Consider the following 24813-nt stretch of genomic DNA (forward strand, 5'->3'; position numbering starts at 1 on the left):
GTATTGGTGCCATCGATTGTCTTTTTGTGATCCTGTGCCTGTTTGAACATGACTGATGCTGGCCCTGGGGGCCCACGATACTATTTGCGGCCGAGATGACCAAACTACCGCCTTGCCAAGGCTTTTACTCTTCTGAAAAAAAAAAAAAAGATGAGGAACAAACATGTTCGTGCTGCATGCTCTGCCGATCGCTATGTTTTTTTTTCCGTGTGGTGCCGGAGAGATCATGTAGCGCTCCCGAAGATGACTGACTGTTGTGTTTTCCTGTCAGCTGGAAGCCCTCTAGATCTTGACCTCATGCATATCTATCGAGTAGGAGGAGTTTCTCGTCCCGGCCAAGACGACCAAAAGGGATGCGCAATGCGCTCTTCAGCAGCTCAACAGGCAATCTTTGTCAGCAGCTGTGCGGATGTGAGCCATTTCATCTTCCATCTCTGTCTCATTCACCTTGGCTTTGGGTCAAACTGCCCCTCATAGAAGTCAACCGAGGGCTGCCCTGAATCTTGTTAAATATCCTAGCCTTCTACTCGGGAGACCTCTTTCTTCGCATTGGCTCCCAGAGCGATATGGATGCCCAGTTAGGCTGCCGTAAGCGCTAGGCGACATTTGGGTTTAGCTGCGGGCTTGATGAGTCTGCGTTTAGTGAGTTTGCTTTCTTTTTCAGGGCTTGTAGTCAGCAATGAGATGCCTTTCAAGTCGAGGCGGCAAAGCTGACGAGTGGACAAGGGGCCATCAACTTCAGCTTTGTGCTCCCTGCAATCCGGACAATCAACACCCTAGGCCGGCGGAAGTGGCTAATCATTACGCTGCCGCTCATGGCTCTGTTTATGGGCGCTGCTGTTGCTTCATCTAATATCCTTGACATGAATCCTAGGCTTGCAGCTGTGATCATGTGGCTGTTTTTTGTTTTTTTTTTTTTTTTTTTTTTGGTCTGTATCACGTCTCTGACCAGTGGTGTAATTTTGTAGGACTGAGGTTGGATTGTCAACTGTCTGTAATTGCGGCCGCGTACTCTCCGGGGCTGGGAAGGTGCCGGTTTACTGTCTGAGCCAAGAATAAGGCAAGTCAACGAAAGGATTTAGCAGAAGACTTGCCAAACTGGCTGTATGTTGGACCTATTCCATTCACTCTCGCTTCTGAGGGGTAGGCTATACTGGACCTTGTTCTGAGTAATATCGACAGTTCATCCTTAAACCAGCTCTACACTGGTTTCTCCCTCTCACATCGTGACGTTGTAAGCGGAATATGGATTCCCTTGGGTTTCTTGACTCTCTAGCAGACCAATACCAAGACCCTTTCACCAGAGCTGCGCGATTGCTATAGCCACGAATCTGGCCTTTGCCGGGATCCTCTCGACTTTCTTTCTAAAGTTGGTCTATTATCTTGCACTCTCGGCCAGGTAGGCACCACTCCAACCAAAAGAACCCTCTGAATAGAGCATATACCCCAGCCTCGGCGAATTAGGCTGTCTGGTTCTCTTCCCAGGCCTCAACCTACTGGCCCTGGTCCTCGTGTTTCTCCCAGTCGAGAAGACCCAGCGCCCCTCATTTGAAGACCTGGACATCGCCTTGCGGTTCCGAAGCGCGTCTTTGTCAGGTACCAGGTCGGCACCTTTCTTCCTTGATTCGCGCGCCGCTGTCTCCGCAAAGTTGCGGGCGAGTTGGCCAAGGTTGCAAATAGAATACCAAACTCGATGTAAAGTCAACAGGCAGATTTTCTCCATAAGCATAGAATAGCATTTGGTATTTTTGAGTTTGTCCCCAACCCCGATCAATGTTTTAGAATCCCCGAATAGGGGCGCTCTCCGTACTCACTATAACAAAAAGCTTGAGAAAAAAAAAAAAAGAGCAGTGGGCAGAGAAAAAAAATAAATAAAACCTCCCAAACAAATCCCATTTATCCAAGCAGCTTTCCTAAACGCCAGCCAATCCCAACATTATCCGCGAAAAAGGTCGCAGGTCAAGATGAACGAGTATAAAGAAAAATGAAATTATAAATAAATAAACACCAAGAACAATGTTCATCATCACAAATCGCAGACGACACCCTCGCCCGATTTGCTGCAGCTGTTTGCGCACTTGGCACCTTTCCTAAACTTTCCGTTCTGGCACACGTACGTCTGCTTGCTGTCAAACAGCTTGCCGCAGGTGTACTCGGCGCCGCTGCACGACCTGCCCTCGGTGAAGACTTCAAAGATGTTCAGGGGAGCGGCCGCGGCTGAGGTGGCCAGAGAGGCGGCGGCGAGGACGGCGATTGTGAAGCGCATTTTTTTTCTTTTTATCTGTTGTTTTGCTGTTTGATATTTATTGGCTTCGTGGTTGTGGGGATCTGGTGATGTTTGTGACTGTGTCTTCTTTGTCTCTTGTAATTGGCCGATGGCTGGAACAGAGTTTTGATGTAATTGTTTCGCAGTAAGGAACCAGTATGAGTTTGTATCTGGGGAGTTGATATCAGAGCAGATGTGGAACTGTGTATAATAGGCTACCTGTGTTACTTGTCGGCGTTACAATGAGGATGAGAATGAGAAGATTGGAGACCAGGTCAGACAAGAAAAGCCATGATCCTTTTTATCTAACCCCATCGTCACCTCACCAAGTTCAACATTTTGCATGGTTTCTTCATGGTGCTCCCAAGCACCTTGAATCGTTAATCTAAAATGATCGCGGCTGTGTACAATTTTCAGTAAGGGCATCTTACCGTGCTTACAATGCAGGCCTACTTTGACAAGTCCAGGTAACACCTGTAATTAGCTTACAACCGTATCGGGACTAGGCGTTAGGCACCCATCACCAACCAACCAACCCGCTCAAGGACGCAGCACAGTAATACAGCCAAGCTTTCTTACTTTGACATGGTAGCCCGAATTTAGGGCGCCTTGGTGAGGCGAAGCATCATTACGAGACTTCTTTCTTGTTCTTCCTACGCGGATTCATCATAACTTAACCACCTCAAAATCAAATCCAGACAACAAAAATCACATTCAAGCATAGCAGCGACACTTTTTAAGTTTAATAGAGATATTGATAAGATATTTCCAGCTATCTCTGCCACCAATGCTCCTGATTAGGGAGGCATTCCTCTTGTCCTGTAGATTCTTGCCCGTAACAAAAACACAAAAAGGGTAAATAACTATACAAGCTTTGGTCCCTGGCCAAAAAAAAAACGATTCCAAGATCGATCGAGTGAAGAAAAGAAGAAGAAAAAAGTCAAATGGAAAGCAAAATGTTGAGGGTCGCAAAACGATGCAACATGCTATAGCACAATGGGTCAGAAAGGCTTAGTAAAACACAATTTGTGTTTCTTTTACTGCTCAGCGGCAAGAGCCTCGGCGAGGGCAGCGGCCAGACGAGCAACCTCGCGGCGACGGTTGCGGGCCTCGCGCTTGGCGACACGGCAGGAGTCGTCGCTGTTGTTCTTGCTGCCGCCAGTGTTGTTGTTCTTGCTACCACCGGTGTTGTTGTTCTTGCTGCCGCCAGTGTTGTTGTTCTTGCTGCCACCGGTGTTGTTGTTGTTGTTGTTGCTACCGCTGCCAGTGCTGTTGTTGCCACCACCGGTAGCACCGCCACCGGAAACCGCGATCTTGGGACCGGGGATGGGGTAGCTGGTGGGGTTGTTGTAGATGTCGAAGAGGATACCGGCGTCGGTGGCCTTGTAGAGGGACGTGGCCTTGACACCGGTAGGCTTGTCGGAGCCGCCTCCCGTGACCTCGAGGTTCACGCACTGGGGGTACATCTGGGCACCACCCTCGCGGTTACCCTCGTGGAGGGCGATGATCTCGTGGCGGAGGACGTACTTGCCAGCAGCCAGGGAGCTGGGGATGGTGACGGTGGCCTTGTTGCCGTCCTTGATGAGCTGGTCGGCGGCCCAGACGCCGTTCTCGAGGCCGGCCTCGCTGATCTTGAAGAAGTTGAGCGAGGAAGCGTCGGCCTTGTCGCAGCCGGCGGAGCCGCAGTCGGCCAGGTAGTTGATGACGGGGCCCTTGTGGCTGTCGGGCCAGGTGTCCCACTGGATGGTCATGGAGCTACCGGCCGCGATGGTGACCGAGGCCGGAGCAGCCTTAGAGCTCTTGTGACAGGCGATGTCAGAATTGCCCAGAGACGAGACGGGGACGAAGCCGTTGTCGCTCTGCAGGGTGCCCCAACCAACGGTCTGGGCGGTCAGGGTCTGGGCGTTGATGCCGTTGAAGGGGCTGAAGCCGGGGAACTCCTTGCCGCCGGCAGTGACCTTGGAGATGTGACCGTGGGCCGAGACGGTGGCGGCGCCGGCAACGGCGGTGAGGATGGTCTTGGTGAAGGAAGGCATTTTGGATGAAATTGTTGATATTGACCTTTTCTTTTTGGGCTTCTTTTTCGATGATAGTACTCGTCCGAGGAAGCAAGGGGGCGTGTGGAACAAAAACTGTAAAGTTGAAGAGTGGGAATAGACCGTCTGGCGGGAAAGAAGGTGAATGGAAAGTTGATAGTGCTCAATCAATGAAGCGAATGTGGTCAAGACCAAAGAAGGTGATGAATGGAGAAGGAATGTGTTTTTGTTACGGACAGAAGCGTGTGGCTTGTGGTGAGAGTAGAGAATAGGTCACAGCAGAGGGGAAACAAGACGCCTTTATATCCCTTTGTTCAACCATTCCAAGGGGACGGCGAGATCGTCTATGGCAAATGCATCAGTGGATACCATCCTCGGCCATCCGGACAGTCGACCCGAACACCGTTGTCATTACTGGCCTTGGCTCCGTCTGCGATAGACTGCTATCCCCCTGGAGTCCAGCTTAACCACCGGGTGATGTTGCCAAAGAGGGCAACCTTCTCGACCTGGCCTCCCTCGCCCGCCTGGTCTGGCCGCGTTTCAGCACTGTGATGATGATCGCAACTGATTTCTGGTGGGCGCTAGTGATTGTGGGTATAATCCCAGGGCTGTCAACTGGGTCCCGGTTCTGTCGGATCGAGAAGACGGTGTGATTCGGGAGGAGGCTCTGCTGCGTGATGTGGCGTCTTTCGCTTATGCTTTCCATCGATTTCATGTGAGGTGGATTTGGGAAAAGGGACTTTGTTGGAGCAAGCATGGGTCCATGTCTCTAAGATGGAAAGGTGTGGTACCATTGTCGGATCCTGCCGAGGGACTACGCGTTGGTTGGCCCACTGAGCCTTGTTAGCTCTGATATATGTTACAAGGGGTTAATTTCAGTCGAGAAAAAAAAAATAAAAATAAAAAAGAGGGCGGGTCTTTGTTGCGATAGGAATGGTCAGGGGAATGCAGGGGATATGGACAACTTCAGACGAAATACCATCATTGGTGGGAATTCGGCATCGGAGCCCGTAGGCGAGCTCCCTTGTCATGACTTTCTCTTGTTCGTAGCATTTCTTTCTTTTAGCGCTGCCTGATGGTTTACTGTTCATTCAATCCTGAAAACGTTGTTTCTGGCAGGTGATAACGGAGCAATTTCCTCGACACTCGGAGAATTCTTTTTACAAATGTAATGTCGCCTGAGACCATGGTGTCGCTAATGGGACCATAGAAAACCCACAAACCCGCAACATCTGTACAATGTCTGTATGTGGAAATAGTTTAGCAGGCGGTTAGTGTGATGACAGATTAATTGTCGGCATAAACGACAGGTTTGATTTATCATCATCGTATGTCACCAAGCCAACACATGGAACCCAACCCCAGCCTTTCCAGTCTTTTTGATTTCTTGGATCCATTTTTTGTCCGGTCAAATTTGGTTGATCAGTACTGAACCACACCATTGGTACTGGTACTGTAACCAAAAGGCTGCCATCAAGGCACTCTGGTAACTTTTCCATGGCGAGGATCATCAACTCGGCAAAATCGGGCAAGAAATATGATCCACGAACTCTCAAAGAGTCCACGATCCCCTTCCCTATTTTACCAAAGTGCATGTTGAAGCTCAGGGGTTGAGATTGGTTTCAGCAGAGTGGGGCTCTTGCGCGTCTTTCCCTTGCGCAAATCTGAAAATCTCAAGACAAATGCAACCAAGGATCAAAATTCTAGGGGGCCTTGAGCGCCTCGCTTCGAGCCTTCACTGACTTGTTGCTTGGCCGTGGGAACAAGGAAAAGGTGGAGCCAGGCCCAGCTGTGTTGTTTGGTAATGCACACCAAGAGCGCTTGGTCAAACGGTTTACGCACGCGCCAGTGGCTCCCGATCGCTTGCAGGCAGGTAAGGTGGCTTTTCTCATGCGCACTTGGGAGACGCGCTGGGAAATCCCAGGACTTTGGTCACGTCACGTCACGTCAGTCACATTTCATGACTTTTTGACTGCAATTAAGATGAGTGTTGCTGCGATGGGTTAATATACTTGATGCTAAGAGTGTGGACAGTTTCTAATATTAACAGGCAGGTTCCTGTCCAAGCATGTGTTGTCATGTACGCTTTTGGTATAACAAACACAAAGGAGCCAACTGCAAACAATGTGCCTTGACTACTCGTTGCCCCCCCAAAAGCCAAGCAAAGCCCTACCTGTCTATGTCTCTGGGTTCGCTCAAACGTCCATCTCAAGTTGCTTTAATTTGTCAGTACCCGTTAAGATTGCCGATTGCACAACGTTTTCCCCTAAAACAAGTCGACTGCATGTGGGCATTGCTTGTTTGCAACAGCTAAAGTGCTCCTTTGCTTGCCTTGCTGTCACCTCCGCATCACCAAATTGCACAGCCAAGGATAGCCTTTCTTTTCAATTGCCCTTTCTGGCCTTAATGCACGTATTATAACACGTATACTGATGCTTAGACTTGCGGGTACAATTTCCCTAATGTTAACGTTCTTTTCTTCTTTTAAGCCCTTCCGGTTTTTTTTTATCCACTTTGACCGTTGCCACCTCCTAAATATCGCGTTTATCCTCCGCACAACTCTCTCATCACCGGGAGACCCAGGTCCAGCGTGCCCATTTCCTTCAAATCCTGGTCAATATGTAATAATATTCGTGGTCAAGTATTAATCGCCAAGTTTGCGTGGCGATCAGGACTTGGCCGAGCCTGATTGCTGTACTCTAGCGAAATCTATTATTGCCAAGCGAGCGCATCGCCCTCTTGGTGTTTTGTTGTTTTGCGGGGCAATCAGCGCAGGGAACGGAGAGGCCGCTTTTGCCACAGGCTTTCCTCGTCAAGCATGAATCTTGTACTGTACTGTAGGGTAGCTTGGGAAGCCCCTTGTCAGAAACTTGGTGATTCATTACCCCGTACTCTCAAATTTTCTTAGCAAAGAATGCCATGATTTATCGGCCGAGCAATCGTTTATTCCTGCTTTTTGACCATCGTTTCGTCCTCTAGTTTACTTGTGGCTTGAGCTTCGCGGACCCCTGTTGAAGCTCAACCCACAAGTAGTGACAGCTGTCGGCTGCCTACAGATTATGGGGGACTGGCCTCTGCGTTGGCTTTCATGTTTATGTAAAGGTGACTTGCGAAGGCGAAAGGAACACACACAATTTTATCTGAATGATGGTTTGCGGTTCTAAATTTACTAGAGGATTCTTGGATCGAAAAGCACAAACCCTGTTTAGGCCCATCTAGACTAAGATTGGGATTAACAAAATTCTAGGGATACGCAAAAATTATGAAGTAAGTTGACGTTTGCTGATTTCGAGCTGATCTAACTGATCAAAAGGTGTTCAGCCGCAATCCTACAGTATTTCTCGAGCTTTGAAGCATTTCACCCCGAGCGAACGAGCTGCAGCTGCTGAGCCACACAATAAGTGGGGCTTTGGTCTTGGTAATGCCCCTGCAACTTCCACCTAATAAGTTAGGCATTACATTATAAACTTCTTGTGGAAGGCAACGACGGACGATACAGTAGTTGCCGCAAAACATGGGATCAAGCTGTGAGAGAAGAGAACAACCTCGTTGGTTTGTGTTTCTGTTTTTTTTTTTTTTTTTTCTCTCTCTCTCCTTTTCCCGCCATTGTCTGTTTTTTTTTTCTTCACAAAAAAAAATTCATCGTCTGAAATGAACTCGACAATTTCAACATGCATATTTTCCCATCGCCGGTCAGATCACGTTGCCAAACATTATCTGAACAAGTGAACAGGGGAAAATCTGACGGTTGTTTTTTTTCTGTTCTATCGAGTTTGCGCAACAAACGGTCACTTTGTGTCGTCCTGCCAAATCTCACGCTTTTGAGTAGCGGGGATTTCGGGTGGCACACGGCCTGTGGCCTATGGATCGCTGGCTCTAGCTGTCATCTGTCTCTTTTTGTTCACGATATCGCGCGCTCCAATAAGTATCGGGGTCTCCGAATTTTCAGCATCACCCAGCGGATGAAATCACCTGGGTTTTCTTTCTCCTGTTTAGTCTCGTCGCTGATGAAGACATCAACAAGTGTCGCTTCCTTCATACAGCAACAGCTTTGCCCAGCCTTGCGCTCACGCCTCCGGCTAGTGCGCAGTATGATATCATTTCTATCTTGCAAAGAAATTCCCTAGCAGTCGTGTCCTGTTTCCCAACCACTTGGTTACCTCCCTAGCCAGTGTGCGTGCATACGCACGATGCTGCAGCTGGCGCGCGTAAGCCGCATGGCGGCCAATACTAAGGGATATACCACCATGTATCTACCTACTTACCCAAAAAGCGGCGAGGCAAGAAAAAGTTTTTAATCGATTGTGAACTAAACTCAAAGCAAGCGGGTGACAAATGACCCCTAATCGCCTCGGTGGTCAGAAGCCGCCGAACATGCAGACAGTTTCTCGCTACATTGTTCGGGCAAAATGTTTATTGACACACACAAAAATTTTAAAGCAGAATCGGCCTTTGGGCCGAATATGTGTGGATGGGGTTTGATGCTGTGTTCGGTGCGTGCGCGGAAAAAAAAAATTCAGGACAGCACCGCATACAAATACGATGTCTGTCCGTCTTACACACCTCTTTGTGACGCCATCGTGGTTGTCTATCTTGTGATACTTGCACTACTACTACCTGCCCGAAGTGCGCCAAGACTACGCCGGTACAGGAAGCTACTCAAAATAGCGCCAAGGTCGACGGGTGGGCAAAAAGAGCGAACCAGACAAGACCCCCCAAGGTCAGAACAGAGATGGCTTCGAGTGGAGGTGGGGGGGCGTCGGCAAGGGATCCCCAGCCATATTCTCCTAGTTCGAGAAGCGTATGCGCGCAAAGCATTGGGCTTTTTTTTTGCTAGCAGGTTTCTAGCCACACCACCTACGTGCTTTGGGCAAGTAGCGAGTTCCCGTGGGCAAAGCGTGACCTTGACCACGTCAGCCTTGCGCTTATTGCTTTTTCACCAAAGGCACGGGATCCGAGTGAGCCGCCCACCTTCTACGGGCGAAACATCTTCAGTTGCCGAATCTGGACAGTGATGTGCGACTTGGTGCATCTCGCACCATCGTCGGCCGTTCGAGGCACTGACCTCTGATTGGAGTGGACCCAGACAATATTGGTGTGCATGTTAGTTGCCCAGAAAGGTAGGTCCAAACATCGTCAACCGTCTTACTTCTGCTCAGCTCTTGCGCAAGAAGCCGTCTTGGTATCCGTATCTACACTAGGAGGAAGATTCTGAACTAAAATTGGCTGCATACGTGAAGACCTGCAAGGGAAACCATAGTCCCTTTCCCCGGTCAGCCTTCGAGTCAACATAAGGCTAGAGTCCCAGCCGGGCAACTTGCTTTGTGTTTCTCAGATCGGACGAAATACCTCATCGTCTCAAAAGTTCCCATACCAAAGGTACCCTTACCTTAGATCCACCAACTCCGGCCTTCATTTTCCATTTCATCTCTTCGGATCGCTTACCTGCAGCCCGCACGCACAGCGCGGCTTCGCCCATCAATGATTGGGCACACCATACTGCTTGGCCTCGCGGCCGTTGGCGCCCTCGCCGACAGATCCCAGGCCACAGCAGTCCCAGATCAGCAGCTGCTGGGAAAGTCTCTGCATGGAAGGACTCCGCATTCCCGTCGCTGCCAGGCTCAGTCTTCGCAGATGCGAGATGATGACCATTATCGCCCCAAGCCTTACCCTGGCAAACAGCCACCACCAGCACCATCACCACCACCACCAACTCCAGAAGCAGGGTGCACGTCCTCGTATCTTTCGTCGGTGCTGCAGTCGTACAAGGAAAATGGCGTCAGTCTCAGCCTCGAGACAGCTGTACCTGTGCCCGAGGGAGGTTCCTTTGGCGAAGGACCAAGGGACCTGGCCGCTGCCGCCAACGCGACTCGGTTACCTGAGGTCTGTGCCATCATTGTGAGCGTGCAAAACTCGACGGCCAATCCCCCGTCAAACTACCGCTTTGGTATGTTCCTGCCGCCATCGGAAGCCTGGAACGGTCGTTTCCTGGCCGTAGGCAACGGCGCGTTCCTAGGCGGCATCAACTGGCCATACATGGGATCCGGCCCGCACTATGGCTTCGCCACCATGTCCACCGACACAGGCCACAGCTCTGGCCCCGGCGACCTGTCGTGGGGTCTCAACCGCCCCGACAGGCTGCTCAACTGGGGCTACCGGGCCATGCGGGGATCCTCGCTGGTGGCCAAGCAGGTCGTGGCCGGCTACTACCAGGAAAAGCCCGCACGCTCCTACTTTACGGGCTGCTCGACCGGCGGCAGACAAGCACTCAAGGCGATCCAGGGCGACCCGGAGAGCTGGGACGGGGCGCTGATCGGCGCGCCGGCCTGGGACACCAAGAACCTGATGCCTTTTGCCGCCAAGGCGGGCAAGTCCAACGTCCGGCCCGACGGGAGCCTGATCTTTGACGCGGCCAACCTTGCCACCGGCGGGGCATGGCAGACGCTCGTGGCGCAGGTGCAGCTGCAGTGCGACGCGGCCGACGGCGTCGTCGACGGCATCACCAGCGCCCCCGAGCTCTGCCGCATCGACTTCACCCGCTTCACCTGCCTACCGGGAGCCCCTCAAACCCCGGGCTGCATAACGCCCGAGCAGGTCGCCGTGGTCAAGGGCATGTATGCCGACTACTTCCTCGGGGCCAACTTCACCGGAAACGGCGATCCGCTCGTCATTAACGGCATGGAGCTCAGCGCCGAGACGGACCTCACCGGCTGGGTCTCGTACCTCAACAACCCGGGCGACTTCGTGTCGGGATACCCTCGGTACTGGATCTATAACGACACACGATGGCAGCTGTCGCAGTACACGGACCAGGTCGTGCTCGATTCGCGGCGCGTCAACCCGGGCCAGGCCAGCGCCGACGACCACGACCTCTCGCCCTTCAAGCAGCGCGGCGGCAAGGTGATTTTGTACCACGGCGTAGCGGACGGTCTGGTTCCGACGCGATCGACGACGCACTACTACAACAAGACGCGCGACGCCATGGGCGGCCAGCAGGCGACCGACGCCTTCCTGCGCCACTTTCTGGTCCCCGGCATGGGCCACTGCTGGTTCAGCCCGGCGTGGGTCAACGCGCCGTGGATGTTTGCCGGCGTGGGCCAGGCCGAGGCCCTGCAGCTCCTGCCGCCGACCGCCACCCCGCAGCCTCCGCCCGACGAGTTCCTCCGCGGCTGGGGCACGCCGCTGTTCCGCGGAGACGCCAACTACGACGCCCTTCTCAAGCTGATGGCTTGGGTCGAGAACGGCACCGCGCCCGAGGACATCCGTGCAGTCGCCTACGGTGCTGACTGGAAGGTCCAGAGGACGAGGAAGCTGTGTCCTTATCCGAAGCGGGCCGTGCTCGTGAATGCGTTGTTGGTGAATGACCAGGCTGGGTGGGCTTGTGCGTGATAGCATTTTGTTTTTCTTTTCTGTTTTTGGACTGGACTTGGGTGATTTCCCAAGGCCATCCTGTCATATAGGCGGACTGGCATTTCATTCACCTTTTACATATGGGCTGGAGTTTAGCGACGTTTGCTTTTCTTTGACTTTTTTTTTTTTTTTTTTTTTTTTCCCCTCCTCAACATAGACTCTTGGGGAGCTTTGGGTATTTGTTATGTTGTTATGAGATGGCTCGTTCGTCTGGTACCTGTCCAAAGAAAGGGGCGAGAATTGCTCATGTTGTAGAAGATATCATGACATCATTTGGGGAGAGACACATCACAAGGATCATGGAGGGTTTACAAGGTTGCAAGATAGCTCACGATAGTGCCAAGAGCGGCAAAGAAAAAGCATATGAGTTCCAGATGAAAGAGCTCCTTTCATCATGATTCAAATTAAAGCAGTCATTACCAACTCGCATCAAAACGCCGCTCCAACTCCCAGAGAATATGACCAATTGTTAATAAAAATAATAATAAAAAAAAAGACATGACGCTACAATCCTTCCCTTTTGTTTCCCTTCAACCCATCAGCTCCACCCCCCTCCTCACAACACCAACCACGGCGCCCGTCTGCACGGCCTCTCCGGCGCCGCCGGCGACGCGGTGCTCTATCTCCGCCAGCCCATCCAGCCACGTGATCATGACCTCGGGCTTGACCTCGAGCTTGACCAGCTCCTCCGAGAGCGCGGTGATGATATCCGCGAGGGCCAGGCCGCGCGTGGCCTTGAGCGCGTTGATGGTGCCGAGGCACGACACGACGTCGCTGGTGGCCAGCAGGGTGTCGAGGATCTCCTTGATGGCCTCTGGCGGCGGCGCCGCGATGCAGTTGTATATCGTCTCGACCGTGATGGTGTCCCTGACCACTGCGGCGGCGTCGGCGGCCGCGCCCTTCTCCCGCAGCGGTGTGCTGCTCGCGTGGCAGGCCTGCAGGACGTTGAGGGCGCGGCGCATGTCTCCCCTGGCGAGCCGGACCAGGGCGTCGACGGCGTCCGGGCGGATGTTGACGGTCTCCTCCTCGACGACGCGGTCCACCAGCACGCGTATGTCGGCCTCCTTGAGCGGGCTGAAGCGGAACCGCGTGCAGCGGGACAGCAGGGCGGGCGACAGCTTGTGGGCGTAGTTTGCAATGATGCAGAAGCGCGTGTTGGCCGTGTACTTTTCCATGATGCACCGGAGCGCCATCTGTGCCGTGTTGGTCATGGCGTCGGCCTCGTCCAGGATGATGAGCTTGTAGGAGGGGGTCGGGCGGGCCGCCGAGGGATTGTTGCTGTTTGATGATGATGATGATGCTGCTGCTGCTGCTGTTGCCGCCGGTGTAGGTTTCGACCCCATGGTAAAGATCTGCTTGGTGCTCGCAAACGTCTTGATCTGCTCCCTGACCACGTCGATTCCGCGGTCATCGGACGCGTTCAGCTCCAGCACCATCTGCCGCACATTGTCGGCGCCGTAGATCCTCCTGGCCAGCGCCAATATCGTCGACGTCTTGCCCGTCCCCGGGGGCCCGTACAGCAGCAGGTGGGGCAGGCGGTTTGCGTCGACAAACTTGTTGACCGTGGCCAAAATGTCCTGGTGGCCAGACACGTCGGCGAGTGATACGGGGCGGTACTTTTCCACCCAGGGTAGCGAGTCCTCGGCCTCGACGGGGAGGTTAGCGGCGCTGCGCTTGCCCTTTTCTGTGGCCGCTGAGGAGAAGGTTATGGCGGCCGCTGGGGGCGGTGCGTCGATTTCCATTTCGTCTTCGAAATCGGACATTTTTTTTTCTTTCTGTTTTGTCTTGCGTGTAATTCTAGGCGCAAGATATGAGCGTACGTGTCTTTGAGTGCGGTCGCTGTTCTGATCGTAAAGTCGATTGTGTATGGCTGATTTGGTACCTAGTATAATTTGATAGACAGAGCTTTTCTGAGCCTGTCCCTCGAATGAAAAACCGCGTCACGACGCGTAAAGTGGTTCGGTGGTAAGCCCCGACCACGGCTCATGCTTCTGCTTGCCGGTTCGGTGGTGGTGGTCATCGGCTTACCCCACTATGGCTGTGGGTCAGACCGGGTAAACAAAGTCTGATTCCCCGCTAAGGCTAGTGCTGCACGCCACTAACATAGGTCCCGACCTTTTCCTCGTTAGGTATTCACGCAGGGCGCAGGGTGATTGTCCAGCGGGGGCCAAGATGAGGACCCAATGAGGGGTTCATTCACGCGTGAAACCTCCCGCTGAGTGCACTGAGGTGCGTTTTCTGCACGACAGGTTTTGTGATTGCGATCCTTTTGTTTGCATCCCATATCTCTCGCCCGCCAAGCTTGCTTATCCTTGCATCCTTGGTCTGGAACTCGTATAACACGACAAGAAAAGTGGTTCTTTTTTTGTTTGTGGTTTTCCAGTGTATGCGCGTCTTGTCTGTCGCTTTTGGTGGCCGCGTGAGTGGGTGTTCGTCTTGTGGCACATGCACGTCTCAGAAACCGGGCTAGCAGGCGCCAAACGAGAACAAGGCAGGCTAAGACAGAGTCAGGCTACCAGATGAGGAGGTAGACAATCAGGATGGGGTGGATGAATGGAGCCTGACCACCATCAACTTCCGCAGTACGTACATGCAGTTTTAACCAAGAGGGCACGACTGTGGGCAGTGGATGACTGCCGTCGGGGTTTCCTCTTCTTCTTTCATGTCCTCTGTGACATCTTGAGACCCTTCCTTGCCTGCCTTTTTTCATTGGGCATTTATATCCCATTTTTGTTATCCCTCCCGGTCCATTTATACAATACAAGGCAGATACGCGCTTCCGGCAAGAACCAGAGAATCATGTCTCTTCGACCGTTAATATATCGCCACCAATACGTCCGGCATGAAAAGTCCCAGTCTTGGTCTCGTTTCGAGGCCAAGTTATCGTCGTGGAAGAGGGCTTGTCGTCGACATCTGCCGTCGCGGAGGAGGTGCACAAACCCAAACTGTGTCTGGCACACGTTATTAAACCTCTTGGGGATGCTGTTTTCCATGTTGGAGCAGCTTTTCAGTCGTTCGAGGTACCATTAATCGACAGGCGGATACAAAAGAAGAACGCAACGAAAAGAAAATCAAGGGATGAACCAGACCAAAATCCGGCCAAAGCATATCCTTTCTAGGTTCTAAAAACAGCCGACATAGCCAGATCAGATCGCCAAAGAATGCAAATCTGTGTGGCTGGCTATCCATCTGATTTAGCGAATCAAAGAGAAGCTGGTCGGTTTGACGTATTGCAACGTCATGAACCAGTCCCCGGAGGGTCCGGAAATCATTTACATCATGCGAACCTACCGATATAAGCACCTTGGCACGAACTCTGATTTTAAACGAGACATATATTCATCTCATATTTTGTCCAAAGACAGGCAGTCATACTATTTTTTTCATCTTGACTGCATTGGACCGCAATATTCATTTCAATTCTCATCACCGTTAACCCCCCACACAACGGGTTGTATGAGCTCTTGAATCTCCCCGCAGACCAACCCCCTCTATCATCCACCCACATATCCATCCAATAATCCACCAAAACCCAGAACATGACAGACGTGGACACCAGCATCCTCGATCACGCCACCGGCCGCGCAGCAGAGCTCGCCAAGGCACACTCGGCCGAGCAGCCACTGAAGCTCTACGCGGGCTGGTTCTGCCCGTTTGTGCAGCGGACGTGGATTGTGCTCGAAGAAAAGCGCATCCCGTACCAATACATAGAGATCAACCCGTACAAAAAGTCCCCCGACTTCCTGGCCCTGAACCCTCGCGGGCTCGTGCCTACCCTGGCCGTGCCCCATGCCACCACCAGCACAGGCGACAAGCAGACAACCAAGCCCTTGTACGAGAGCACCATCATCAACGAGTACCTGGACGAGGCCTACACCGACAAATCCGCCCACGGCCTGTCTCTCCTGCCCCAGGATCCCTACCAGCGCGCGCGATGCCGGATCTGGATCGAGCACTGCGGCAAGATCGTCGCCGGCTTTTACAAAGTCCTGCAGCACACGCCCGGAAAGTCGACCTACAGCGCCGAGGAGGCGCGTGAGGCGTTTTGGGGGCCCATCAGGACGTTCGTGGAGGAAATGGTCGACGGTGGGCCGTGGTTCCTCGGCTCCGAGTTCAGCCTCGTCGACGTGACGCTGGCGCCGTGGGCGCGCAGGCTGTGGCTGCTCGACCACTTCAAACCCGCCTGGGGCGGCATCCCCGACGGCACCGACGAGGAAAAGAAGATCGCGCAGAGGTGGAAGCTCTGGGTCGAAGCCTGCCTGGCGAGGGAGAGCGTAGTCGCGACGTCGAGCGACGACGAGCCCTACATTGACGTTTATCGGCGCTATGCCGAGGACAAGACCAACTCAAAGGTTGCGCAGGCGACCAGGACGGGGGATAAGCTGCCTTGAGTGTGCGATATTTTCTGGTACTGATGTGCTGATCATGGCGTCGCCATTATGATCTGGAGTCGGTAGTAATGAGCAAAATTTGAGCGGCGTTTTGATGAAAAATTCAGGTTTATAAATGCGTTTTTTTTTTTTTTTTTTTTTTTTCTTCTCACGAAAATCTGTAGGAAGGCTGAGCATAAAAACGTTGGGCGACACGGAAAGACTGTCAATGAAAACAGCATGCCTCTTTAAGCCAAGGACTTTGCGAAAAGGTGTGTTACACAAAGGCATAGTACAGCGTCGCTGGAGCACATATCTGTACGTTATTTTGTACCTAGGTTAACCAGACGTCAAGGTTAGACGGATATCAATGACCTGTTACATAAAGGAAGCTGTTTGATGCGACGCTGAAGTATCGAGGTTAGCAGTGGTCACAATCTATGAGAGTGTATGTGGGCAGAGACAAACGACGCTTGATAAGCACTTGCGGTTAAGGGTTACAAGAGTAAAGGTTGATAAAAAGGGGAAAGAATCTCTCCATGAACACGTGGCAGTCGTACGAAGGAGAAAAAAAAACTAAAAAATCAAGTGAACATGAGACCACAATATTTCAGGTGCCAAGTTCCGAGTCATGGATTTCTGGGCGTGGCAAGACTCGAACTTGCGTTTCTTCGGCCACAACGAAGTGTACTAACCCCTATACGACACACCCTTTTACATCCGCGATCTTGGAAGGTTAAGGTCCGGGACATACTGGCGGTATTATGAAGGACTCTGCAGACAACTGGGTCTGCAATTTTTCACCTGCTGTGGTTGTGCATAAAAAATAACCTGATGGTCATTTCTGGTTGGTCGTTTGACGTGGTTTTTGGTGCGTCATTACTGTGGGACTCATGCGGCAGAATCAAGATCAGGGCTGAGGGGGGTGTGTTGACGATGTGGGTAGGTTGGTCTCAAGGGTTCCTGGACCTTTTCAAGAACAAACACGTCAAATGACACCAATTTAGCGTCGACAGCTGACCACCTTGGTTTGGTCGGTACGGCTTTCCGTGTGCAGGTACGAAAAGGGATATATGTGATGACAGATTAACCTAGCAGGATTCAAGCCAATTTCTCATCATGACATAGCTGCTACCAAGGCCACGATAGGTATAGCTCAGGTTTGCACACCGAGGGAATGTGGCTCCTCTACACCACCTTTGATGGCTGTGCCGCGATCCTGCCTTGACGGACATGCCGCCAAGGTGGGTAGTCAAGGTACGTCGGTTGGTGACCAAAGATGAGAACTCCGTCTCTCCTGCTTGTACATGGACCAGCTGCTTTCCATAGCTTGGTCCTCCTAGTACCGCGGCCGGCGTGGCCAGCCTCGCTGAGCCTTGCTACGGTAATCGCAAAAGTCAGCTATGGCTTAATCCCCAAAATCAGATCAGCCCAATCGTGTGCAAACACAATATCTTGATCAAGTCTCGGGCTCTGGTCGGCGTCCTCTGCCGAGCCAAAGAAGCAGCAGCCCGGTCATTTAAAGACTATAGAGTTCCTCTTGCTCGTACCACACAACTTCCTCAAGTTGCTGTGGATGTCTGACTGCATCAAGGAACTCGATAGCTTGCGTGCTGAACTTGCGAGCCCTTTACAGCCAGGCTATCTTTGGGCTGATTGGAGCAATGACTTTACGGAAACAAATCAAAGAGTTTGGGTGACTGCGCGGGTTCTTTTCACAGTTCTTAACGCAGATGCAGAACCTTTGACAGCAACATCGGTAAACCATGGCGAAGTGTAAAAAAAAAAAATAAACCTCTCGCAGAGCAGAATTGAGCTACTAGAATGGGCTGACAACTCAACAAGAGTATAAACTCGTATCTAGAAGCCTTTCCCAGGGAAGACTAGCGCATCCGCAGTTGGCCTGTTGCCAAGTGCCAGTCAGGGTGGAAACCTCCCCATCGTTCATTTTCTTCTAGACTCTAGAGCTGGGAGTCAAACCGTGCCACCATGACCAGCAGAGTTCTCATCCAATTTGGAGCAAACGTAGACGCCAATCCAGCGCGTCCTACAAGATGGTTTCGAAGGTGCGGCTGGTATATTGGTCGAAAAGGACGCCGACGTCAACGCAGGTGAGAAAAGGATTCCGGGCCGTATCGATCCGGCGCAGCAACCGCCGTTGGTGCTCGCGTTGGGGCGAAAGTGAGAAGAGGAGAGAAAATGTACGCCTGGATCGTCTGCATCTCGATTCAAGGTGCTGATGTCAACATGGGGATGCTGAAAACTCCCAATGTCAAAGCTGGCAAGTGGTCCCATCGCGGCTTTTGGGGGGTCACTTGGGCTTCGACACGGCTAGCATGACCGCTATACACTGCGCGCATACCAGAAACCCGGACCTCATCAAGCTTGTGATCGGTGCCAGGGCCTTGAACGAGCTTGGGAGAACAGCCGTGCATCACTTTGCCTACGGGCACTCGAGACTGATATGCAAAACAACCGGACGATACGGCCGAAGCTGCGCGCTGGAAAGTATATCTGATGCCCGGCTATTGCTTCTTCAAGAATGTGGCATGGAGTATCTAAGCCGTACTTACTAAATAAATTGCGCCGTGCTCTGTGTTTCGAGACAGACATCGTTCATACACTGTGATAGAGGTGGGACACCGAATGTCTCTGTCAGTTGCTGTGTCGGTAAAGCAGATTGGCGAATGGCAGAGGCGCTTACAAGTCTGTGTGCTAATTTGCAGACCAACATCCCGCTGAACCCAATGTTGGCCGAAGCCGCCAATGAACTACAAGTTGATATGGTCGGGCTGCTTCTATAACACGTGGCAGATTCTTTGAGAGGGAAGGGATGCAAAGGTTCCGGGCTCAGGGCAAGAGTTTTCCACAAGTAGGAGTCTGCCTCGTTTCGAAGCCATAACTCGACACATTCATACCAGCGGGCTGGACCTCCACACAGAGGTTGGCGGTGGTTCTCTATTCCATCATCTTGTCACCTGCACGCTGCAGGTTGCGCAGAAACTGCTGGGCGTAGGGTCAAATGTCTACAAAACTGACAACAGAAGCAGGGCCGATGTAGCGGGCGTAACGGATCACCTGCAGCTCAAGGACGTTTCAAAGTATAGAGAGTTGCTGGATCTGTGGGATCGGTTGCGAGTAGGAGTTGGCAGTAACGTGGAGAATGCAGTCCTAATCGTCTAAGTGAGCTGGTCAAAAAAGCACACACACCCCTGAAACTGGCTGCGAAGCCGTGTCTCTACTATCGACGGTAACCATTCCGGAGGATCCATCTCGGGCCTTTCACGGACAGCATGACCACCGACCGCCAGAGTCTCCTGCTGCATCTCGAAAGACCGGAAATTCTCTGGCTCCTTGAGGTACTCGGCTGAATGTTGGCCATGGAGCATCATATGGAAAGTAGCCCTGATCTGAGCAGGAATAGACATGTCTGTCTATCTCCAGGGCAGCTTCCTAGCTATGTCAAGGCAGCTTTCTTGAGAACGGCAACGGCCATTATAAACGACCATTATCAGAATATGAGCCATGAGAGGGCGGGGCGAAAAAAAAAAAAAAAGAATCCTTATTCAGGGGAAAAACAAAGAAAATGGGAGAGAGGGAAGTTAAATCTGTCGCGCGCCCAACACCCTAGCGACTGATATCCCTTGACTCCTTACATCTTCGCAGCCAATTGCCGAGATCTTCAGTACGAACGACAGTATCCAAGACAACATCTTGGCCGATGGCGGTGAAACGAGGGATGTGGGTGCAATTCCAGTAACAGCAGCAGCAGCAGCAGCAGCTGGAGTACATCGGGTGGTGGGCGTTGATTTACCTACTTAGCATCACCTTGTGGCAAATCCATACTGTGCGAACACAGGGTTCGTCTAGGATGAGCTCTAACTAATTTTGCCCGACTGCTTATTGCTCCACTTATCTTCGGGTCCTGTAGCAGGTAACGTCAATCACTGGTTGGCTTTCTTTCTCAATCAAAATTACCACCACATTCGTTTCTCCTTTTGAATTTGGCGCGCATATGATGTAGACATGCCTGTGTCACAGTTCCATGTTTGCTCTTACTGAGCCCGATTCTGCTTGTAACTGTAGCCTCCGAACTCAGTTCGCGAGAAACGCAATGCCCGCTTTCTTTGATTCGAATACTCAGATCCCTGCGGCCCTCCACAACCAGCTACTGTCTGCGCTTGATGACCTCGCGGCGGATCCGGATCGACTTGAACGGTCCCTCAATCGTCGGTTCAACGGCGAACTGCCGCTACAAGACGATGACGAAACTGAAAGTGATATCGAGCAAGAAGCTCGCGACTTTGAACTTAGCCAGCGCCCACACGAGGTGATCCTGGCAGAGTACAGAGATCTGATTGATGCGCCGCTCGACGGAGACGATGTGGACAAGCTCGCTTTTCGATTCCATCATGATTATCACCTCTATGAACCCGGAAAGCGCTACGATGATGAATGCAATCATGAGCGAGGGTTATTGCTTGAGTTTTACAGAACTAAATGGCCCGATCCTAGGACCGAACGGTTCCTTGAGGGCGGCGAGAAAGGGGAGCTTCGGCGTAAAATCGTCGCTCGGCACATAATCAAAAAGCGATGGCAGCATCTTGGGCTCTGGGATGCTAAATGGGGGGTTCCTGGGCGGCCCAACCGTCAGGAAAACGATAATGTAGCACGGTGGAGATGGGCCTTTGAGCCGGAGCCTTTGGAATTTGGCCAGGATCATCCCGCAACTTTGGCCACGCATCGAAGTAAAGGCCGAAAGTTCGGGGAGCATCAGAACCCACCACCGCCTCATGCCCATCCCAGAAGCAAAAACTGTGCGTCCCAACACGAAGCCCGTGACTTTATCATAACCCGCCCATGGTTCTTGTGGGCGCAAGAGAAGATGGAATACAACCATAGGCTAGAACGCATTCCCTTGGCTTTTCTCGGCCGGCGCAGGCAGGATGAACCTGATGCGGTCAAAGAACTCTGGAAGCAAAGAGGTCACTGGCATGACGACTGGGAGCATCAAACATTGTATGCTGGACAGCCCGTTCCGGGTTGGAGATGGCCCCACGAAGACTCAGATCTGGAGCCTGAAAATTTGTACGATCTAGATACCGAGCTAACTCCCTCAGAAACTGATGCTCTCGAGGCTGTTGATGCATTGCGTCGGTCGCAGTCGGTAGAATCCGTACAACAGCCCCCAACAGGGTTGACGGTGCCTCTGAATTCGCTTTTCCCAGAAAATACATGTACGCAGCCGCCCGAAAAGCGTCAGAGAAAGTCGACGCGCACGAAGCGGGAGGGGCAGGGGGAGGGGCAGGGATCAACGCAAAAGGGGCGCGGTCGTCCACCCAAGTCGGCAAACCGAGTCGAAAAGCCCAAGACGAATTCTTTTGTCCCACAAAGGCTGTCCAAGGCAGAGCACCAACTGCCAAAGATTACAGTCAAAGGGACAGAGCTGCCGCGACGCAGCGCGAGAATAGCAGCTAATGCTGCCGCAACATCCGAGCCATGGCCTACATCGTTTCTGCGCCAGCCACCCAAGCAGCCCCTGCAGTCAAACACAACAAAAACAGGGGGCAGTAAAACCCAGCCGCTCCCTGCGCGAGCTCCCGCACCAGACGACCCCAAGAGGACTCGTGGTCGACCAGCGAAAGAAACATCCTCCACGGAATCCAAACGAAGAGGACGTCCCAGCAAGGTTGTGGCAGCAAGCGGCGTAGAGAAAACGAAAAGCCCGCCGGCCAAGCGCGGGAGGAAACCAGTGGCTTTGGTTGACGCCGCCGCGGGCAGTACTCGCAAGGGAGCAGGTACCGCCTCAGGGCGTGGAAGAGGTCGTCCAAGGAATAGTGGGTGAATCAAGAACAAGCCTGGTTGAGACACATTAAAGCACGTTGTAAAAATAATAGAACATCATAAAAGAACAGTAGTGCATAGCAAATTTTCTCTGGCAGATAGACGGGTTGACGAGTTTGCGCATTTTTAATCCCAGATGGTCATATTAGTTATACATAAAGAGATCCGTGGTAATGAAACCGGACTTCATTGGTGCATATGCCGGGACAACATTCAAAATGCCACTCGCCTTAGACCAGCTTTCCAGGTGGCAAAAAAAGCTACTTTAGCTAATCTGGATGCAACCAATATGCATGATTGTACCTTATTTAGTGGGGCACCCCGGATTCTACGGCCTTCTGACGGGTCGCTGTAGCTGAGTAATCGATGCAGACAAATCGTGCAGGTGATTTGGTCTAGCAATCAGTTTATGATTTTTTGAAGACTTCTGCCTGATTGCACATTACGGCGACACCTCTACCCAAACAATCTCCATCCACACGCTCGTTCCGATCAATTTCCCACGAAAGAACCGCCGATTAACGCCCGTCGTCATATTGAGGAGGTGCGGTGCTGTTGGCGAGGGGTGTTGCCATTTGCGGGCAGCCGCGTGCGTTCCGTCGGACCAGGCCGACCACAAAGGATCCCGCCCTCGCCTTGTTCTTTCATCTGTCGCCTGCCAGCATCTCAACACTCGCTTCTGCTGACGGCGGCCGCCTCGAGTCCTCGTCCTCCCGCATTCCTCACTCGTTCTTGTAGCAGGCCGTGGCGTCGCTCGACGGCCACGCCCAAATCGCCAAGACGTCTTCACCACTTCTACGCGATCTTCTTACCATAAGACTACAACAAATAACACAGCATTTGGGCATCAGCCCCAAGTCCCGCATCTCAAAGGCAATCAAAGCGAAACCTAAAGCGAGTCGGCGGAACAAGAAACGCAAAAGCCGCGCGGCTCTGCAAGAGGTATATAATACGCCCAACAAACCGCAAGCAACAGCGCACACCAAGGACAAGGGCAAAGACACCCGTCAAGCCGCAAAGATGGCTTCCATGGCGGACATTGGCCTCGATGCCGACCCCTATCAGGCCGACTTGAACAACACGATGCAGTGCAACGACTGTGGCGTGCCTACCTTGCTCCAGGAGGAAGTTTCATCGGGCGACATAGTATGCACCGAGTGTGGTCTCGTCGTTGGCGCACGGATAGTTGACATGGGCAGCGAGTGGCGTACATTCGCCAACGATGAGGCTGGTGACGACCCATCGCGTGTCGGTGACGCCGGCAACGAGATCTACGGCCCCAGCGCCCTCGAGACCAAGGTTGACATGCGCCGTGACCAAGGTGCTTCGTATAAGATCATGAAGTCGCTCAACGCGGCCAACAAGAAGATCCAAAACGAAAAGGGACAGGCGGCCATCAACGCCGGTATGGCCAAGATCAAGGACCTCGTCGACAAGATCCACGGCGGTGGCAACGTCATCAAGCAGGCACAATCGCTATTCCGCGAGGTCGAGGAGGCCAAGGCGCTGAAGGGCAAGTCGGCCGATGCCGCGGTTGCTGGCTGCATCTTTATAGCTTGCAGAATGGAAAAGGTTCCCCGAACGTTTAGGGAGATCCACGCCCTCACCAACGTCTCCAAGAAGGAGATTGGACGGACATACAAGGCTCTTGAAGAGTACGTCAAGAAGGTCAACTACGAGAACCGGGGCGGCGCCGCGGCGGTTGACCACAAGATGCCCACGGCCGACGATGATGACGATGAAATGGCCACCAAGGGGACGACCGCCGAGTCTCTGTGCACACGCTACTGCTCCATCCTGGGATTCCGCGTCTCTCACTTGGCGGAGCGCGTGGCCATGCACCTGGCTCGCAAGTCGTCGTCTGTGGCCGACCTGGCCGGCCGATCGCCGCTCTCGGTCGCCGCCGCCTGCATCTACATGATGTCGCACCTGATCGGCGAGCCGCGCACGTCCAAGGATATTGCCTCTGTGGCGGGCGTCAGCGACGGCACGATCAAGACCGCCTACAAGTTCCTGTTGGCAGCCAAGGAAGAACTCTGCAGAGACGGCGAGTTTGACCCGGCCACCAAGCAGCGCCGCGAGGGTCTCAACCTCCCGGCCTCGTGCCCGGGGCCCAAGGCCTTGCCGTCGGTCTAGTTGAGCCGCGGCCGCAAGGCAGTGGTCCGGTGACCTGCCATTGGGTGCAGGTGTAGCAGGAGTTTGTTGGGGCTGGCTTTCTCTATCCGTCTTTCTGTTCATCTAAATCGCGGGTTCTTCCAGGCCCAAGTCGCCTAAGAGCCATCTCTTATTCTTCAAATTGCGGGTCTGTTTGGTTTTCGTCTTGGACTTTCCCTCATCCTATTTGGGCATTCATCATGGTTATGGAGCATCTGGAGTTTGGGAAATGCGTGTGAGAGCATAATATTTTTGTCGAGCGAAGTAGGCCATAGTAATTAAAAAAAAAAAAAAAAAACATTGAGCCTCAACTATTCATCACTCCGTGCCAAATCCGACTGTTTTACATGCAGCATCTTTTTCTCCTGTGGGTTACTATGTGTTGGGGGGCGATTCCTTTCCCAGGCAGCATCATATTCCCTGGCTCAACCACCAAGAAGCAAATGTCACCGCAAATGATATTTCGCACCAAATCACAAGTAAATAGTCATCTACTATTATACTTTTACCAGGAAAGAATTCGGAACAATTTAATTGAGAAGCTAATTGTGCTTTATTGCAGCGCATCATGTTCCAAGTTTTGGATAAGCAATAAAACGGGCGTCTAAATGGCGGTTTACAGTTACTTTTGGTGTAATGCTTGTATTTGCGGTAACAGCTTTTTACTGGTGATGGGACTTGGCTGGCTCACAAGGACTTTCCAGAGCAACTGCGTGAGTGGAGCGCGCTTGTT

General features: G+C 52.4%; 9 protein-coding genes across 9 annotated transcripts; 5 read left to right on the forward strand and 4 right to left on the reverse strand.

Moving 5' to 3' along the window:
- Positions 1-2026: 2026 nt before the first annotated feature.
- On the reverse strand, positions 2027-2266 carry PpBr36_07838 (uncharacterized protein; the record flags this gene model as incomplete). The annotated part of the gene is made up of 1 exon (XM_029894972.1): positions 2027-2266. One exon carries the CDS (start codon positions 2264-2266, stop codon positions 2027-2029), a length of 240 nt encoding a protein of 79 aa, XP_029748355.1.
- Positions 2267-3303: 1037 nt separating this feature from the next.
- PpBr36_07839 (uncharacterized protein) lies at positions 3304-4302 on the reverse strand (the record flags this gene model as incomplete). The annotated part of the gene is made up of 1 exon (XM_029894973.1): positions 3304-4302. One exon carries the CDS (start codon positions 4300-4302, stop codon positions 3304-3306), a length of 999 nt encoding a protein of 332 aa, XP_029748356.1.
- A 5481-nt stretch (positions 4303-9783) lies between these two features.
- PpBr36_07840 (uncharacterized protein) lies at positions 9784-11691 on the forward strand (the record flags this gene model as incomplete). The annotated part of the gene is made up of 1 exon (XM_029894974.1): positions 9784-11691. One exon carries the CDS (start codon positions 9784-9786, stop codon positions 11689-11691), a length of 1908 nt encoding a protein of 635 aa, XP_029748802.1.
- A 551-nt stretch (positions 11692-12242) lies between these two features.
- PpBr36_07841 (uncharacterized protein) lies at positions 12243-13475 on the reverse strand (the record flags this gene model as incomplete). The annotated part of the gene is made up of 1 exon (XM_029894975.1): positions 12243-13475. One exon carries the CDS (start codon positions 13473-13475, stop codon positions 12243-12245), a length of 1233 nt encoding a protein of 410 aa, XP_029748942.1.
- Positions 13476-15251: 1776 nt separating this feature from the next.
- Positions 15252-16103, forward strand: PpBr36_07842 (uncharacterized protein; the record flags this gene model as incomplete). The annotated part of the gene is made up of 1 exon (XM_029894976.1): positions 15252-16103. One exon carries the CDS (start codon positions 15252-15254, stop codon positions 16101-16103), a length of 852 nt encoding a protein of 283 aa, XP_029748941.1.
- A 2937-nt stretch (positions 16104-19040) lies between these two features.
- PpBr36_07843 (uncharacterized protein) lies at positions 19041-19510 on the reverse strand (the record flags this gene model as incomplete). Its single annotated transcript, XM_029894977.1, has 2 exons — positions 19041-19085; positions 19289-19510. 2 exons carry the CDS (start codon positions 19508-19510, stop codon positions 19041-19043), a joined length of 267 nt encoding a protein of 88 aa, XP_029748940.1.
- A 686-nt stretch (positions 19511-20196) lies between these two features.
- PpBr36_07844 (uncharacterized protein) lies at positions 20197-21927 on the forward strand (the record flags this gene model as incomplete). The annotated part of the gene is made up of 1 exon (XM_029894978.1): positions 20197-21927. One exon carries the CDS (start codon positions 20197-20199, stop codon positions 21925-21927), a length of 1731 nt encoding a protein of 576 aa, XP_029748944.1.
- A 444-nt stretch (positions 21928-22371) lies between these two features.
- PpBr36_07845 (uncharacterized protein) lies at positions 22372-22743 on the forward strand (the record flags this gene model as incomplete). The annotated part of the gene is made up of 1 exon (XM_029894979.1): positions 22372-22743. A coding segment is annotated over one exon (372 nt), but the record flags the coding sequence as incomplete, so codon positions are not given.
- A 203-nt stretch (positions 22744-22946) lies between these two features.
- PpBr36_07846 (uncharacterized protein) lies at positions 22947-24062 on the forward strand (the record flags this gene model as incomplete). Its single annotated transcript, XM_029894980.1, has 1 exon — positions 22947-24062. One exon carries the CDS (start codon positions 22947-22949, stop codon positions 24060-24062), a length of 1116 nt encoding a protein of 371 aa, XP_029748938.1.
- Between the last annotated feature and the right edge of the window lie 751 nt (positions 24063-24813).

Source organism: Pyricularia pennisetigena, chromosome 1 (assembly GCF_004337985.1).
Source record: "Pyricularia pennisetigena strain Br36 chromosome 1, whole genome shotgun sequence".
NCBI lineage: Eukaryota > Fungi > Ascomycota > Sordariomycetes > Magnaporthales > Pyriculariaceae > Pyricularia > Pyricularia pennisetigena.